Source organism: Sebastes fasciatus, chromosome 24, assembly GCF_043250625.1.
Source record: "Sebastes fasciatus isolate fSebFas1 chromosome 24, fSebFas1.pri, whole genome shotgun sequence".
Classification (NCBI taxonomy): domain Eukaryota; kingdom Metazoa; phylum Chordata; class Actinopteri; order Perciformes; family Sebastidae; genus Sebastes; species Sebastes fasciatus.
This window is the reverse complement of record NC_133818.1, coordinates 1,168,603-1,186,102: the sequence shown is the minus strand read 5'-3', so window position 1 is coordinate 1,186,102 and position 17,500 is coordinate 1,168,603. Positions and strand designations below refer to the sequence as shown.

At 48.5% G+C, this 17,500-nt stretch overlaps 4 protein-coding genes across 10 annotated transcripts in view; 2 read left to right on the top strand and 2 right to left on the bottom strand.

The window, feature by feature from the left end:
- dytn (dystrotelin) overlaps window positions 1–2,014 on the top strand; it is a 10,409-nt gene extending 8,395 nt beyond the window's left edge. For both annotated transcript variants that reach the window (XM_074627189.1, XM_074627188.1), the window contains exons 11-12: window positions 900–1,794; window positions 1,880–2,014. In XM_074627189.1, the coding sequence (XP_074483290.1) occupies window positions 900–1,794; window positions 1,880–1,968 (984 nt within the window). In that variant the 3' untranslated portion in view covers window positions 1,969–2,014. The remainder of the gene's footprint in view (window positions 1–899; window positions 1,795–1,879) is intronic.
- The window catches only part of LOC141762963 (BCL-6 corepressor-like), a 114,453-nt gene that overhangs the window by 78,897 nt on the left and 18,056 nt on the right, over window positions 1–17,500 (top strand). The gene's annotated exons all lie outside the window — the stretch shown is intronic.
- zdbf2 (zinc finger, DBF-type containing 2) lies at window positions 2,000–13,153 on the bottom strand. Of its 4 annotated transcripts, none has more exons than XM_074627185.1 (12): window positions 12,996–13,153; window positions 9,615–9,714; window positions 9,436–9,510; window positions 9,249–9,345; window positions 8,965–9,122; window positions 5,926–6,739; window positions 5,720–5,845; window positions 5,252–5,589; window positions 4,012–4,171; window positions 3,037–3,931; window positions 2,940–2,992; window positions 2,000–2,499 (listed from the first exon to the last, which is right to left on the bottom strand). In XM_074627185.1, exons 3-10 carry the CDS (start codon window positions 9,489–9,491, stop codon window positions 3,089–3,091), a joined length of 2,592 nt encoding a protein of 863 aa, XP_074483286.1. In that variant the 5' UTR covers window positions 9,492–9,510; window positions 9,615–9,714; window positions 12,996–13,153; the 3' UTR covers window positions 2,000–2,499; window positions 2,940–2,992; window positions 3,037–3,088. The 4 variants fall into 4 exon arrangements, with proteins under 4 accessions (XP_074483286.1, XP_074483288.1, XP_074483284.1 ...); XM_074627187.1 differs by lacking the exon at window positions 12,996–13,153 and having other exon boundaries at window positions 5,926–6,044; window positions 6,153–6,739; window positions 9,615–9,739; XM_074627183.1 differs by having other exon boundaries at window positions 2,000–2,992.
- Window positions 13,742–17,500, bottom strand: part of eef1b2 (eukaryotic translation elongation factor 1 beta 2) — a 4,885-nt gene continuing 1,126 nt past the window's right edge. The window contains exons 2-7 of the mRNA XM_074627230.1: window positions 15,545–15,667; window positions 15,326–15,458; window positions 15,173–15,239; window positions 14,861–14,986; window positions 13,968–14,035; window positions 13,742–13,869 (exon numbers count right to left, since the gene is read on the bottom strand). Of these exons, the coding sequence (XP_074483331.1) occupies window positions 13,783–13,869; window positions 13,968–14,035; window positions 14,861–14,986; window positions 15,173–15,239; window positions 15,326–15,458; window positions 15,545–15,667 (604 nt within the window). The 3' untranslated portion in view covers window positions 13,742–13,782. The remainder of the gene's footprint in view (window positions 13,870–13,967; window positions 14,036–14,860; window positions 14,987–15,172; window positions 15,240–15,325; window positions 15,459–15,544; window positions 15,668–17,500) is intronic.

Below are 17,500 nucleotides of genomic sequence, written 5' to 3'. Positions count from 1 at the left end.
GTAAAAAAACACAGGTAAATAAACAAACACAGGTAACAACACACAGGTAAATAAACACACACAGGTAACAACACACAGGTAAATAAACACACACAGGTAACAACACACAGGTAAATAAACACACACCGGTAACAACACACAGGTAAATAAACACTCACAGGTAACAACACACAGGTAACAACACACACACAGGTAACAACACACAGGTAACAACACACACACAGGTAACAACACACAGGTAAATAAACACTCACAGGTAACAACACACAGGTAAATAAACACTCACAGGTAACAACACACAGGTAAATAAACACACACAGGTAACAACACACAGGTAAATAAACACACACAGGTAACAACACACAGGTAAATAAACACTCACAGGTAACAACACACAGGTAAATAAACACTCACAGGTAACAACACACAGGTAAATAAACACATAGGTAACAACACACAGGTAAATAAACACACACAGGTAACAACACACAGGTAAATAAACACACACAGGTAACAACACACAGGTAAATAAACACACACAGGTAACAACACACAGGTAAATAAACACTCACAGGTAACAACACACAGGTAAATAAACACACATAGGTAACAAAACACACACAGGTAACAACACACAGGTAACAACACAGGTAAATAAACACACACAGGTAACAACACACAGGTAAATAAACACACATAGGTAACAAAACACACACAGGTAACAACACACAGATAACAACACACACAGGTAAATAAACACACACAGGTAACAACACACAGGTAAATAAATACAGGTCACCTGACTGGACAGGTGACACCTGAATGAGTCTCTGACAGGAAGCCAAACACAATAAATATAAATATAGTGAATAAGTTATAGTTCCTCTTCCTGTCTTCAGGCTCTGAGCACGATGGAGGCGCAACCACACGCCAACAACACGCCACAGAGGGTCGACACGGAGAACACGGAGAACAGGGAGGACAGGGAGAACAGGGAGAACAGGGAGAACAGGGAGAACAGGGAAAACAGGGACAACACGGAGAACAGGGAGAGCACGGAGAACAGGGAGAACACGGAGAAAAGGGAGAACACGGAGAACAGGGAGAACACGGAGAACAGGGAAAACAGGGACAACACGGAGAACAGGGAGAGCACGGAGAACAGGGAGAACAGGGAGAACACGGAGAACAGGGAGAGCACGGAGAACAGGGAGAACACGGAGAACACGGAGAGCACGGAGAACAGGGAGAGCACGGAGAACACGGAGAACACGGAGAACAGGGAGAGCACGGAGAACACGGAGAACAGGGAGAGCACGGAGAACAGGGAGAACACGGAGAACAGGGAGAACAGGGAGAGCACGGAGAACAGGGAGAACAGGGAGAACACGGAGAACAGGGAGGGAAACACAGAGGAGGATGAAGATGAAGATGAAGATGAAGTGTTGCTGAAGACGGAGGACGAGTGGAGCGAGGAAGAACTACAAACTCATTCTCCCACAATGCACCAGGACACACCTCCATCACATGATGTCCACTGTGAAGAGGAGGAGTCTGCAGGTGACCGGTTCCTCTGTCGTCCAATAGGACAACAGGACGGACCAGAGGAGGCGGGGCCACAGGAAGAGGACACCTGTCTGTCTGAAGAAGAGGAAGAAGAGGATTGTGGGACATGTAGTCCAGAGGAGCTGCTGCAGGAGACTGTAGAGAGACTGAGGACTGTGATGGAGACAGACAGGTGGAGAGACAGACAGACAGGTGGAGAGACAGACAGGTGGAGAGACAGACAGACAGGTGAGGATGTCTCAGATCAATATAAATATGAACCAGAAGGACTTCTATAACTTTAATTAGGATGTTTTTAACTTCCTGTCTCCAGGTGAGAGGAAGAGGGCGGAGCTTCTGCAGGCTGCAGACCAGGTGGGAGACTCTCTGCACCACCTGGTGGACGCCGTGAGACACACCTGAGACACTCTGAGACATTCTGAGGACTCACATCCAGGTTATAAAAGGTCTTTATTGATATTTAAATAAACATGAGAGTGGACAGGTAGAAAAGATCAACAACAGGTACCGGGTCTCACCTGGATGTCACCTGACCAGGTGTGTTTCACAAACAGCTGCCAACATTATAATAAAAGAATTACATCAAATTCAACTTTACTTTTCTATTTGTCATCATTTATAACAATTTAAATTGAATATTTCATGAAATAAAAAAAATAAAATTATAAATTTGGTTTAAATAAAAAAGGTTAACTTTTATTTTTGTTTTTGATCAGAAGATTTAATTCTAATATTGACATCAATAACCAGTTCATATAAAGTCCAGCAGCCTCGTTCATCAACTTCATTCATTCATTCATTAATAATTAATTAACCAAACAATGTTTGTGGATCATTAAACATCCCGACTGCATGTGAAGGCATCGTTCAGAGTTTATAAATGAGGCTGCTACCTGAACAGGTAACCTGCTACCTGAACAGGTATCCTGCTACCTGAACAGGTAACCTGCTACCTGAACAGGTAACCTGATACCTGAACAGGTATCCTGATACCTGAACAGGTATCCTGATACCTGAACAGGTAACCTGATACCTGAACAGGTATCCTGATACCTGAACAGGTATCCTGCTACCTGAACAGGTATCCTGCTACCTGAACAGGTAACCTGATACCTGAACAGGTATCCTGATACCTGAACAGGTAACCTGATACCTGAACAGGTATCCTGATACCTGAACAGGTAACCTGCTACCTGAACAGGTATCCTGATACCTGAACAGGTAACCTGATACCTGAACAGGTAACCTGATACCTGAACAGGTATCCTGATACCTGAACAGGTAACCTGCTACCTGAACAGGTAACCTGATACCTGAACAGGTGTCCTGCTACCTGAACAGGTGTCCTGCTACCTGAACAGGTGTCCTGCTACCTGAACAGGATACCTGTCCTAGAGGGGTTAACCCTAACCCTAGAGCAGGATACCTGCCGTGCTACCTGAACAGGACACCTGTCCGGGAGCAGGACACCTGTCCGGGAGCAGGACACCTGTCGTGCTACCTGAACAGGATACCTGTCCTGCTACCTTCGCCCCCTGTCGTAGCCCCGCCCCCTCCGGGCCCTCCCCCGGCGGGGTGAGGTAGGGTGAGGCGGGTCCGGTGACCCCGGGACCTTCCTGCCGGGTCCGGCCCGACGCAGGCCTTCTCTCCTGGGCTGGGGGGGCGTGGCCTGAGCCCTGGTTCGTCTGTTGGACGCTGGGGGGCGTGTCCTGTCCCTCCTCCCCCCCCTCCCGCGGTGAGGTGGAGGGGGCGGGGCCTGAGACGACCTGCCCCGCCTCCTGACCGCGTCCTGTTTGTCAGTCTGTGCTGAGTCCCTACTGAGCGTGCTCAGGAGGAACGTGTTGGCGTGGCTGAAGGGCGTGTCTGGTGACCTCTGACCTCTGACCCTGGAGGACCCCGCGGCGCCCTCCCCCGGCGGCCTGTCGGCGTTCAGGTCCGGACTCAGACTTCTGAACAGCTGACGGACGCACGGCGGCGGCGGGCCGGACAGGAAGCCTCTGGGGGGGTTCTTCAGGATGCGGTTCCTCCCGGGGTCGTAGAACCTGACAGGAAGTTGTTTGTATTTGACCTTTAACCCCTGCGGGTCCAGCGGACGCCTCTTCTTCCTGCAGCGTTTGTGGGCGGAGCCTGGTGCAGGTGCGTCGGCGGGGCAGAGCAGGTAGACCAGAGAGGTGCGAGGCTGCAGAGGTGTGACGATGTTGGAGTACGACGGAGGGAGGCAGCGCCAGGCCTGCACCTCTGGAGTCCTCTCTGCTGCGTCCTGATTGGTCTCAGGGACGCCGGTGGGCGGGGCCTTTGGAGCCGGTTGACGGACAGCTGGGACGACCACATGGACCGTCTGAGTGCTGTGACTCACTTTGACCACCTGAGGTAACAGACGCAGGTGAGGAAGACGTCTTTCTTTCTGACAACAGAAACTGACTGAAAACTGTCCGTCGTTCTCACCTGACACCTGGACGCCACTCTGAAGGCCCGCCTCTTCCTCCTCCTCCTCATGACGTACGCCGAGTCATCATCATCACCGTCCAATAAGGGCAGGACGCCGGTGTCTGGCTCCGCCTCCTTGTTATCAGCACAACCCTTGTTTTGGCTCCTCCTACCGCACCTGACAGTGATGACATCATCAGAACATATACAACTGTACAGGTGAGTCTATAGAATACAGGTGAGTGTTGTTGGAAATATATCATGAAGAATAATATGGCAATGCTTAAACTATTATGTTACGAGTTCATTGGGTTGAAGATGTTTAGACTAAAGAATTATAAGATAAATACTGTGGCGCCTGAGGGACGGCATAAACATATTTTTGTGTAGATAGAACAGTCTCAAGGACACAGCCTTAGGGAAGAAACAGATAGGGGGGAGAGGGCAGAATGTTGTGAACAGTAGATAACGTTGTGTACGGGATGGAGTCAGATAGAGGAAGGTCATAGTGACATTATGGAAAAGTACTAAGAATGATCAAAACTCTGCCCCTCCCTTCAGAGAATGTTTATTGCTGTGTATAAAGGCAAGTGGAAAGAAAAGCTCGGTGTTCATTCACTGCGAACTGAACACGGTATTACATGGTATCAGGGACACATTGATGAATCCAGAATTCTGTAATAACTCTGTGCAACTTTGATGAATATATATACGGAATAAATTGATACTGATTTTAACATAATTTGCAATCTTTTATGATTTTAACTCTGAGCTTGCAGCTGCCTAGAAGATAAACCAACACGCATGAAGGTGACGATTCCCTGGGGGATTTCCTTCAGTGTATAGAATACAGGTGAGTCTATAGATTACAGGTGAGTGTATATACTGTAATACAGGTGAGTGTATAGAATACAGGTGAGTCTATAGAATACAGGTGAGTCTATAGAATACAGGTGAGTCTATAGATTACAGGTGAGTCTATAGATTACAGGTGAGTGTATATACTGTAATACAGGTGAGTGTATAGAATACAGGTGAGTCTATAGAATACAGGTGAGTCTATAGATTACAGGTGAGTCTATAGATTACAGGTGAGTGTATATACTGTAATACAGGTGAGTGTATAGAATACAGGTGAGTCTATAGAATACAGGTGAGTCTATAGATTACAGGTGAGTCTATAGATTACAGGTGAGTGTATAGAATACAGGTGAGTGTATAGAATACAGGTGAGTGTATAGAATACAGGTGAGTGTACCTGGCCAGAGACTCGGTGTCGAAGTAGCAGATGAATCTTCCCCGTCTGAACTGTCGGACCAGTTTCTCCACCTTCTCCTCGTCCTCCTGTTCGATCTGGGTCCAGGTCTTCCCCCTGAAGGATTCTGGGATATGTTCCGGGGCCGGCAGGACCTCCTCTATCGGCAGAGTCCAGAAGCCCTCGTCCCGCCGGGCCCCGCCCTCGGCTCGCCGCTCGCCGCGGAGGGCGGAATCAAGCTGGTGCGAGTACACCTGGTCCTCCAGGTCCACCTGGACGTCCATCAGACGGCTCAGGTCCCGCCCCTCCACCTGGCTCACCTGGACAGGTGAGTCACCTCGCTGTGAAACCAGAACCAACAGAAACAATGTCATCTATCACACCTGGAGCCTCGTCAACTCTAATCCTCCAGCCAGAACACCGATACCTGGACAGGTGAGTCACCTGGCTGTGAGACCAGAACACCGGTACCTGGACAGGTGAGTCCCAGTCGTCACTCTGTGTTTCCATGGAGACTGGAAGGCTGAAGTGGAAGCTCTCCGTCTCCTCCTGCTGGCAGGAAGTGGAAGTGACGCCATGACAACACCCCTGGATCACCTGATGTGGAACAGAAACAGCTGGTTAGCCGGGAGGATCAGGTGAAGGTGAGAACGGCGGACTGGTAGAGACCGACGAACCTCCTCGATGGTCCGGTCCAGAGAGTCGCTGTGGTCCGACGAGAACGCCTCCTCTTTATGAGCCTCCCTCCTCTCCTTCTGCCAGCTCAGCCAGGGCCTCAGGGACCAGGGACCGGGGTCTGGACCGGGACCGGGGGCTGGACAGGGCCTCAGGGACCAGGGACCGGGTGCTGGACCGGGACCGGGGGCTGGACAGAGCCTCAGGGACCAGGGACCGGCGTCTGGACCGGGACCGGGGGCTGGAAAGGCCCTCAGTTCTGTGGGGTGCCGGGGAGCAGGGTCTGGACGAGGCCTCAGTTGTGTTGGGGGGTCTGGACAGGGCCCGGGGTCTAGATAGGGACCGGGGTCTGGACAGAGACCGGGGTCTGGACCCCTGTGGGGTGGCGAGGAAGTCGAGGAGTCGCTGGTTTTCCTTCGGTTCGTCTTCCTGTGGGCCTTCCTGTAAACAGAGGGCGGGGCCTGGTGGTGTGGGGGCGTGGTCTGGTGGTGTGGGGGCGGGGCCTGGTGGTGGGGGGGCGGGGCCTGTACATGTGATGACTGTGTGTGCCCTACTGAGGCGGTCCCGCCGTCCTCCTGCTCTCTGATTGGTGACAGCCTCTCCTGACCCGCCCCCTCTGCGACTCCCTCTCCTGGTTGGCTGTGTGTGAGGTCGTCTTCTCTCTGATTGGCCGGCTGGCAGGAGGCGTCGTCAGAGCTGGACAGGTGTTCCCTGGTGCCCAGCGACCGGCTGTCGTCGTCAGAGAAACAGAGTTCATCAAGCTCCGCCTTCGGCAACGGCGGGGCGGAGACAGACGGGAGGTCAGCGTGAGACGGCCTGACAGAGACACAGATTTACCTTTAGTTACCTGGTACAGGTGTGTTTGTTTTAGTTACCTGGTACAGGTGTGTTTGTTTTAGTTACCTGCTGCAGGTGTGTTTGTTTTAGTTACCTGGTACAGGTGTGTTTGTTTTAGTTACCTGGTACAGGTGTGTTTGTTTTAGTTACCTGGTGGAGGTGTGTTTGTTTTAGTTACCTGGTGCAGGTGTGTTTGTTTTAGTTACCTGCTGCAGGTGTGTTTGTTTTAGTTACCTGGGGCAGGTGTGTTTGTTTTAGTTACCTGGTGCAGGTGTGTTTGTTTTAGTTACCTGGTGCAGGTGTTTTTGTTTTAGTTACCTGGTACAGGTGTGTTTGTTTTAGTTACCTGGTGCAGGTGTTTTTGTTTTAGTTACCTGGTACAGGTGTGTTTGTTTTAGTTACCTGGTGCAGGTGTGTTTGTTTTAGTTACCTGCTGCAGGTGTGTTTGTTTTAGTTACCTGGTGCAGGTGTGTTTGTTTTAGTTACCTGGTGGAGGTGTGTTTGTTTTAGTTACCTGGTGCAGGTGTGTTTGTTTTAGTTACCTGGTGCAGGTGTGTTTGTTTTAGTTACCTGGTGCAGGTGTTTTTGTTTTAGTTACCTGGTGCAGGTGTGTTTGTTTTAGTTACCTGGTGGAGGTGTGTTTGTTTTAGTTACCTGGTGCAGGTGTGTTTGTTTTAGTTACCTGGTGCAGGTGTGTTTGTTTTAGTTACCTGGTGCAGGTGTGTTTGTTTTAGTTACCTGGTGCAGGTGTGTTTGTTTTAGTTACCTGGTACAGGTGTGTTTGTTTTAGTTACCTGGTGCAGGTGTGTTTGTTTTAGTTACCTGGTACAGGTGTGTTTGTTTTAGTTACCTGGTACAGGTGTGTTGGTTTTAGTTACCTGGTACAGGTGTGTTTGTTTTAGTTACCTGGTGCAGGTGTTTGTTTTAGTTACCTGGTGCAGGTGTGTTTGTTTTAGTTACCTGGTACAGGTGTGTTGGTTTTAGTTACCTGGTACAGGTGTGTTTGTTTTAGTTACCTGGTACAGGTGTGTTTGTTTTATTTACCTGGTACAGGTGTGTTTGTTTTAGTTACCTGGTGCAGGTGTTTGTTTTAGTTACCTGGTGCAGGTGTGTTTGTTTTAGTTACCTGGGGTCGTTGTAGCGGTACAGGTGTGTTTGTTTTTGTTACCTGGGGTCGTTGTAGCGGTACAGGTGTGTTTGTTTTAGTTACCTGGTGCAGGTGTGTTTGTTTTAGTTACCTGGGATCGTTGTAGCGGTACAGGTGTGTTTGTTTTAGTTACCTGGGATCGTTGTAGCGGTACAGGTGTGTTTGTTTTAGTTACCTGGGATCGTTGTAGCGGTACAGGTGTGTTTGTTTTAGTTACCTGGGGTCGTTGTAGCGGTACAGGTGTGTTTGTTTTAGTTACCTGGGATCGTTGTAGCGGTACAGGTGTGTTTGTTTTAGTTACCTGGGATCGTTGTAGCGGTACAGGTGTGTTTGTTTTCGTTACCTGGGGTCGTTGTAGCGGTGCAGGTGTGTTTGTTTTAGATACCTGGGGTCGTTGTAGCGGTACAGGTGTGTTTGTTTTAGTTACCTGGGGTCGTTGTAGCGGTACAGGTGTGTTTGTTTTAGATACCTGGGGTCGTTGTAGCGGTACAGGTGTGTTTGTTTTAGTTACCTGGGATCGTTGTAGCGGTACAGGTGTGTTTGTTTTAGTTACCTGGGATCGTTGTAGCGGTACAGGTGTGTTTGTTTTAGATACCTGGGGTCGTTGTAGCGGTACAGGTGTGTTTGTTTTAGTTACCTGGGATCGTTGTAGCAGTACAGGTGTGTTTGTTTTAGTTACCTGGGGTCGTTGTAGCGGTGCGGGTGTGTTTGTTTTAGTTACCTGGGATCGTTGTAGCGGTACAGGTGTGTTTGTTTTAGATACCTGGGGTCGTTGTAGCGGTACAGGTGTGTTTGTTTTAGATACCTGGGGTCGTTGTAGCGGTACAGGTGTGTTTGTTTTAGTTACCTGGGATCGTTGTAGCGGTACAGGTGTGTTTGTTTTAGTTACCTGGGATCGTTGTAGCGGTACAGGTGTGTTTGTTTTCGTTACCTGGGGTCGTTGTAGCGGTGCAGGTGTGTTTGTTTTAGATACCTGGGGTCGTTGTAGCGGTACAGGTGTGTTTGTTTTAGTTACCTGGGATCGTTGTAGCGGTACAGGTGTGTTTGTTTTAGTTACCTGGGGTCGTTGTAGCGGTGCGGGTGGTGCTGCAGGACGTCCTGCAGGAAGCGCTCCAGCAGGGTTAGTTTGGTTCTGCTGCTGCTGGAGGAGGAGACGGTGCTGGAGCCTCGGGAGGACGCCCGGACAGAATCCAGGTGTCTGAGACTGGACAGGTGCTGAGAGAAGAGACGCATGATGTCATGATTCTGATTGGACAGGTCACATGTCTACAGCTCAGATTCAGGGTTGCGTGGGGCCGGTGGAGACCGGTTGGTGTAACCGGCTCCAGGTGTGAGGTGTACCTGGTCCAGGTTGCTGTAGAGGACTCTGCAGTATCCACAGTAACCCTGTCTGCTGGGCTGACACCTGGACGGACCTGGCTGAGACTCCTCCCACATCCTGTCAGTCAGAGAGAGGGGATAAGAACCCTTCTAGAGAACCGAACCCCAACACATGTTGTGATGGCGGATCATCAACAGGTAGACTCACCTGCTGGGGGACTCCGCCTTCCTCTGGTCACCTGACTGTTCAGAGGAGTCTGACATCCTGCTGCTGGCTGGAGATCTGAAACACATTTATTACACATTAATGTATTCATCCTGCCTCCTGCATTAACTCTCTTTATGTCTCTTCAGGTGTGTCTTTAACATCAGGTAATGGCGTCTCACCTGGAGGCAGTGCAGTCAGTGAGTCATCCATCCAATCAGAGCGCTCCATGCTGTTGCTAACGGTAACCAGGTGAGAGTTTCAGGTGGAGAGTCCATGAGCCTGAAGAGAGAAAATCAATTAATAATAATATTCATATAACAGAGCCTCGCTTAGAGAAGTGAAACAAGAGTTATTATTATTATTATTATTATTTTATTATTATTATAATAATTATATTATTATTATTATATTATTATTATTAGAAGTAAATAAAGTTATTGACATTTCTATCATATTTCAGTCAATTTCTAACAATCATTACTAATAATATAATGAATTAAATACATGTGAGACAGACATTAAAAATCATATTGATCATATTATAGAATAATAGATTATTATGTAAGGCCATATCAATAAAGCAGATTATCATTTAATATTCTGATAGATTGAAATCAATAGATATTGATGATTGATTGTCCTGTTTTTATTAATCTGACAGACCAGATGAAGATGACGGGATTTATGGGAACTGATGAATTAAAAATATCAACACAATAATAATAATTATTATTATTATAAGAGACATAAGTGAGAAGACAAAAAATTACAAAACAAATTCACAAAATAATTATTATTATAAAATTCTCCTAAACTGGTCCAAAGATTATTTAATAACTACTTCTGTATAAAAAAATATTTATGTTTAAAAGAGGAGAAATTACTATTATTATTATTATTATTTCTATAATAAATCAAATGTTCCTAATTAAATAAAACATCTTATTTATTATTATTTATTATTATACAAATGTTGCTCATCTAATAAACTCTAAACTATTTATTATAATTATTATTATTGATTATTTTACAAATGTTGCTCATCTAATAAACTCTAAACTATTATAATTTATTATTCTTATTCTCATTGATAATTAGAGCGCAGCTCTAACTCGTGCTCTGATTGGCTGAGTGGAGCTGTAACTCGTGCTCTGATTGGCTGAGTGGAGCTGTAACTCGTGCTCTGATTGGCTGAGTGGAGCTGTAACTCGTGCTCTGATTGGCTGAGGAGCTGTAACTCGTGCTCTGATTGGCTGAGTGGAGCTGTAACTCGTGCTCTGATTGGCTGAGTGGAGCTGTAACTCGTGCTCTGATTGGCTGAGGAGCTGTAACTCGTGCTCTGATTGGCTGAGGAACTGTAACTCGTGCTCTGATTGGCTGAGGAACTGTAACTCGTGCTCTGATTGGCTGAGTGGAGCTGTAACTCGTGCTCTGATTGGCTGAGGAACTGTAACTCGTGCTCTGATTGGCTGAGTGGAGCTGTAACTCGTGCTCTGATTGGCTGAGTGGAACTGTAACTCGTGCTCTGATTGGCTGAGTGGAGCTGTAACTCGTGCTCTGATTGGCTGAGTGGAGCTGTAACTCGTGCTCTGATTGGCTGAGTGGAGCTGTAACTCGTGCTCTGATTGGCTGAGTGGAACTGTAACTCGTGCTCTGATTGGCTGAGTGGAGCTGTAACTCGTGCTCTGATTGGCTGAGTGGAGCTGTAACTCGTGCTCTGATTGGCTGAGGAACTGTAACTCGTGCTCTGATTGGCTGAGGAACTGTAACTCGTACTCTGATTGGCTGAGGAGCTGTAACTCGTGCTCTGATTGGCTGAGGAACTGTAACTCGTACTCTGATTGGCTGAGGAGCTGTAACTCGTGCTCTGATTGGCTGAGGAACTGTAACTCGTGCTCTGATTGGCTGAGTGGAACTGTAACTCGTGCTCTGATTGGCTGAGTGGAGCTCTAACTCGTGCTCTGATTGGCTGAGTGGAGCTCTAACTCGTGCTCTGATTGGCTGAGGAACTGTAACTCGTGCTCTGATTGGCTGAGGAACTGTAACTCGTGCTCTGATTGGCTGAGGAACTGTAACTCGTGCTCTGATTGGCTGAGGAACTGTAACTCGTGCTCTGATTGGCTGAGGAACTGTAACTCGTGCTCTGATTGGCTGAGGAACTGTAACTCGTGCTCTGATTGGCTGAGGAACTGTAACTCGTGCTCTGATTGGCTGAGTGGAGCTGTAACTCGTACTCTGATTGGCTGAGTGGAACTGTAACTCGTGCTCTGATTGGCTGAGTGGAGCTGTAACTCGTACTCTGATTGGCTGAGGAGCTGTAACTCGTGCTCTGATTGGCTGAGGAGCTGTAACTCGTGCTCTGATTGGCTGAGGAGCTGTAACTCGTACTCTGATTGGCTGAGTGGAACTGTAACTCGTGCTCTGATTGGCTGAGTGGAACTGTAACTCGTGCTCTGATTGGCTGAGGAACTGTAACTCGTGCTCTGATTGGCTGAGGAGCTGTAACTCGTGCTCTGATTGGCTGAGTGGAGCTGTAACTCGTGCTCTGATTGGCTGAGGAGCTGTAACTCGTGCTCTGATTGGCTGAGTGGAACTGTAACTCGTGCTCTGATTGGCTGAGGAGCTGTAACTCGTGCTCTGATTGGCTGAGTGGAGCTGTAACTCGTGCTCTGATTGGCTGAGGAGCTGTAACTCGTGCTCTGATTGGCTGAGTGGAGCTGTAACTCGTGCTCTGATTGGCTGAGTGGAGCTGTAACTCGTGCTCTGATTGGCTGAGTGGAGCTGTAACTCGTGCTCTGATTGGCTGAGGAACTGTAACTCGTGCTCTGATTGGCTGAGTGGAGCTGTAACTCGTGCTCTGATTGGCTGAGTGGAGCTGTAACTCGTGCTCCGATTGGCTGAGGAGCTGTAACTCGTGCTCTGATTGGCTGAGTGGAACTGTAACTCGTGCTCTGATTGGCTGAGTGGAGCTGTAACTCGTGCTCTGATTGGCTGAGGAGCTGTAACTCGTGCTCTGATTGGCTGAGTGGAGCTCTAACTCGTGCTCTGATTGGCTGAGGAGCTGTAACTCGTGCTCTGATTGGCTGAGTGGAGCTGTAACTCGTGCTGTGATTGGCTGAGGAACTGTAACTCGTGCTCTGATTGGCTGAGTGGAGCTGTAACTCGTGCTCTGATTGGCTGAGGAGCTGTAACTCGTGCTCTGATTGGCTGAGTGGAGCTGTAACTCGTGCTCTGATTGGCTGAGGAGCTGTAACTCGTGCTCTGATTGGCTGAGGAGCTGTAACTCGTGCTCTGATTGGCTGAGGAGCTGTAACTCGTGCTCTGATTGGCTGTCTCTATGTGAGGCTAACTAGCTGCAGAGCTAACGGGTCCAGTTTAACCGAAGCGGGTTATTAGACCGGGTTAACTCCGTGTAACCATGGAGACGCGTCTCCGTGTAACCATGGAGACGCGTCTCTGCCGCTAGAGGCTAGCTGTTAGCTGCTGTTAGCTGGTAGCTGGTTGGGTTCGGGGTTCAGGCTGAATGAGGCGGGTTGTGAATAATGGATCGGTTGGTTTACCTGAAGCCGTCTGTTGTTGTTGTTGTTGTTGTGATTAAAGGCTCTTCCCGCCTCCTGACAGCAGCATCAACCTGCTCCTCTGCTCTGTTTAGTTTCCGGTCTGCTGCTTCTTCTTCTGCGGGATCCGTCTCCGTCTCTCTCTCACAGCGCTGCTGCGGCCGCCCGCCCGCCGGACGGACACGGTACTGCACCCTCATCTACCACTCACATTGTACACCAGAACTGATCCATTATCAGATCTATCATAGTCAGGACTACACTCTGATTATAGATCAGTTTAGCAGTTATATATTCACATTAGAGCTCTACTCTGCTTTAGTTGTGACTGAAGTCCAGCTGGAAATGTGACGCTTTTAAAACACCTTCAATATGACCGACTTCAGGTAACAACTGTTTAATATCATCACTGATCACACCAGTTCTATCTAGTGCATTTCTATGTCTTACTGGTCCTCTGGTTAGAAGACCAGCAGCAGCTTTTCTGTTCATTTCAATTAGAAACATGAGACTTTAATAAAGAGCAGCTGCTGCTAACAGCAACAGCTGCTCGGGTTAGATTCAATAACTCAGAGACAGTAGTAGTAGTAATCAGACAGTAGTGATCAGACAGTAGTAATCAGACAGTAGTAGTGATCAGACAGTAGTGATCAGACAGTAGTGATCAGACAGTAGTAGTAATGAGACAGTAGTAGTAATCAGACAGTAGTGATCAGACAGTAGTAGTAATGAGACAGTAGTAGTAGCAGTTGTGTTGAAGTGCTCTTTATTATTAACGTGATGTTTGTGATCAGATCTTGTTGAAAGCAGCGACGTCCATCGACTGAACCAGGTCCTCGAAGGCTGAGATCTGCTCCTCCAGGAGGTCTGTGCCCACCTGACAGGTAAACAAACACAGGTAAACAAACACAGATATCAGGTGAGCTCCTCTAAAGAGGGGTCATGTTAGAGGTCAGAGGTCAGAGGTGGTCTCACCTTGTCGTCTTCCACCACACAGTTGATCTGCAGCTTGTTGATGCCGTAACCCACCGGGAGCAGTTTAGCTGCACCACACAGGACACACATTATTATCATCAATCAGTGTAATCAATCAATATTCAATAACCATCAGAGTAATCAATAACCATCAGAGTGATCAATAACTATCAGAGTGATCAATAACCATCAGAGTGATCAATAACTATCAGTGATCAATAACTATCAGTGATCAATAACCATAAGAGTGATCAATAACCATAAGAGTGATCAATAACTATCAGAGTGATCAATAACCATCAGAGTAATGAATAACTATCAGAGTGATCAATAACCATAAGAGTGATCAATAACCATCAGAGTGATCAATAACTATCAGAGTGATCAATAACTATCAGAGTGATCAATAACTATCAGAGTGATCAATAACTATCAGAGTGATCAATAACCATCAGAGTGATCAATAACTATCAGAGTGATCAATAACCATCAGAGTAATTAATAACTATCAGAGTGATCAATAACCATCAGAGTGATCAATAACCATCAGAGTGATCAATAACTATCAGAGTGATCAATAACTATCAGAGTGATCAATAACTATCAGAGTGATCAATAACCATCAGAGTGATCAATAACTATCAGAGTGATCAATAACCATCAGAGTGATCAATAACTATCAGAGTGATCAATAACTATCAGTGTTTCTCTGCAGAGGTTCAGATCAGAAAGTGGCATCATCACATTCAGCCGAAAGATGGTGAGATGATCATCATCACGTCTGCAGATACCCACGATGACCACGATGACTACTACTGCTGCTACTACTACTAGTACTGTGTGTGTAGTACTAGTACTCTGTATGTGTAGTACTATGTATGTAGTACTCTTACAATGTCCCCAGACCAGCCCGTCCATCTGGATGCTGCGGACACACTCCTCCAGCTTGGACATGTCCGTCTCGTCGTCCCACGGCTTGACGTCCAATAGGAGCGAGGACTTGGCGATGAGGGCGGGCTCTGAGGAGGAGGAAGGGGAGGAGTCAGTTACCATGGAAACAGCCTGAAGGTTAAGGTACACAGGAAGCTCAGAGACTCTCTCAGGTAAACATGGCGTCCATCAGGCGTCAGACGAAAGATGGTAATTGATCATCATAAAGAGACTCTGATCATGTGACTGAGCTGCGCTGTGATTGGCTGACGTACTCTTTGACTTCCTGGCGGCGTACTCTGCCAGACGCTCCTCCTTCAGCCTGGCCGCATCGGCGTCCTCCTGCAAGACGACACACGGGGAACATTTAACACGGTACATGAGATGAATACATCGATGACATCACGACGACATCACGGCGACCTCACCTCTTCGTCGGAGCCGAACAGGTCGATGTCGTCGTCATCGTCGTCCTTGCAGGCGGGGGGGGCGGAGCCAGACGTGGTGTCAGCCACACCTGAAGGGCCGTACTGACCCAGGGGCTTCTTCACACCTGGGAGACTGATGGGGGGGAGGACGCTGCGTCACTGATGATGTCACAATCACACCCGTGTACCCCCCCTCCCCGATGACATCACCGTCCTCACCTGCTCTTCTGGCTCTGGTAGGACTTGATGTGGTTGTACCAGCGGAGGGCGTGGCACAGGTCGGCCGAGGGCTGCGCCGAGATCGCCTCGAACACCGCCACGTCCGCCTGAGACGGGACGTACCTGAGGACAGGAAGTACATCGTTACCGAGGACGGAAAGTACAACGTTACAGAGGACAGGAAGTACACCGTTACAGAGGACAGGAAGTACACCGTTACCGAGGACGGGAAGTACACCGTTACCGAGGACGGGAAGTACACCGTTACAGAGGACAGGAAGTACACCGTTACAGAGGACAGGAAGTACACCGTTACAGAGGACAGGAAGTACACCGTTACCGAGGACAGGAAGTACATCGTTACCGAGGACGGAAAGTACACCGTTACCGAGGACGGAAAGTACACCGTTACAGAGGACAGGAAGTACACCGTTACCGAGGACGGAAAGTACAACGTTACAGAGGACAGGAAGTACACCGTTACAGAGGACAGGAAGTACACCGTTACCGAGGACGGGAAGTACACCGTTACCGAGGACGGAAAGTACACCGTTACAGAGGACAGGAAGTACATCGTTACCGAGGACGGAAAGTACACCGTTACAGAGGACAGGAAGTACACCGTTACCGAGGACAGGAAGTACATCGTTACCGAGGACGGAAAGTACACCGTTACCGAGGACGGAAAGTACACCGTTACAGAGGACAGGAAGTACACCGTTACCGAGGACGGAAAGTACACCGTTACAGAGGACAGGAAGTACACCGTTACCGAGGACAGGAAGTACACCGTTACCGAGGACGGGAAGTACACCGTTACCGAGGACGGAAAGTACACCGTTACAGAGGACAGGAAGTACACCGTTACCGAGGACAGGAAGTACATCGTTACCGAGGACGGAAAGTACACCGTTACCACCGTTACAGAGGACAGGAAGTACAGCGTTACCGAGGACAGGAAGTACACCGTTACCGAGGACGGAAAGTACACCGTTACCGAGGACGGGAAGTACACCGTTACCGAGGACGGGAAGTACACCGTTACCGAGGACGGGAAGTACACCGTTACCGAGGACGGGAAGTACACCGTTACCGAGGACGGGAAGTACACCGTTACCAAGGACGGAAAGTACGGCGTTACAGAGGACAGGAAGTACACCGTTACCGAGGACTGAAAGTACGGCGTTACAGAGGACAGGAAGTACACCGTTACCGAGGACGGAAAGTACGGCGTTACAGAGGACAGGAAGTACACCGTTACCGAGGACGGGAAGTACACCGTTACCAAGGACGGGAAGTACACCGTTACCGAGGACGGGAAGTACACCGTTACCGAGGACGGAAAGTACAGTTATCGAGGACGGAAAGTACGGCGTTACAGAGGACAGGAAGTACACCGTTACCGAGGACGGAAAGTACGGCGTTACAGAGGACAGGAAGTACACCGTTACCACCGTTACAGAGGACGGGAAGTACGGCGTTACAGAGGACAGGAAGTACACCGTTACCAAGGACGGAAAGTACGGCGTTACAGAGGACAGGAAGTACACCGTTACAGAGGACAGGAAGTACACCGTTACCACCGTTACAGAGGACAGGAAGTACACCGTTACCAAGGACGGGAAGTACACCGTTACCACCGTTACAGAGGACAGGAAGTACACCGTTACCACCGTTACAGAGGACAGGAAGTACACCGTTACAGAGGACAGGAAGTACACCGTTACCACCGTTACAGAGGACGAGAAGTACACCGTTACCACCGTTACAGAGGACGGGAAGTACACCGTTACCACCGTTACAGAGGACAGGAAGTACACCGTTATCACCGTTACAGAGGACAGGAAGTACACCGTTACAGAGGACAGGAAGTACACCGTTACCACCGTTACAGAGGACGAGAAGTACACCGTTACAGAGGACGGGAAGTACACCGTTACCACCGTTACAGAGGAC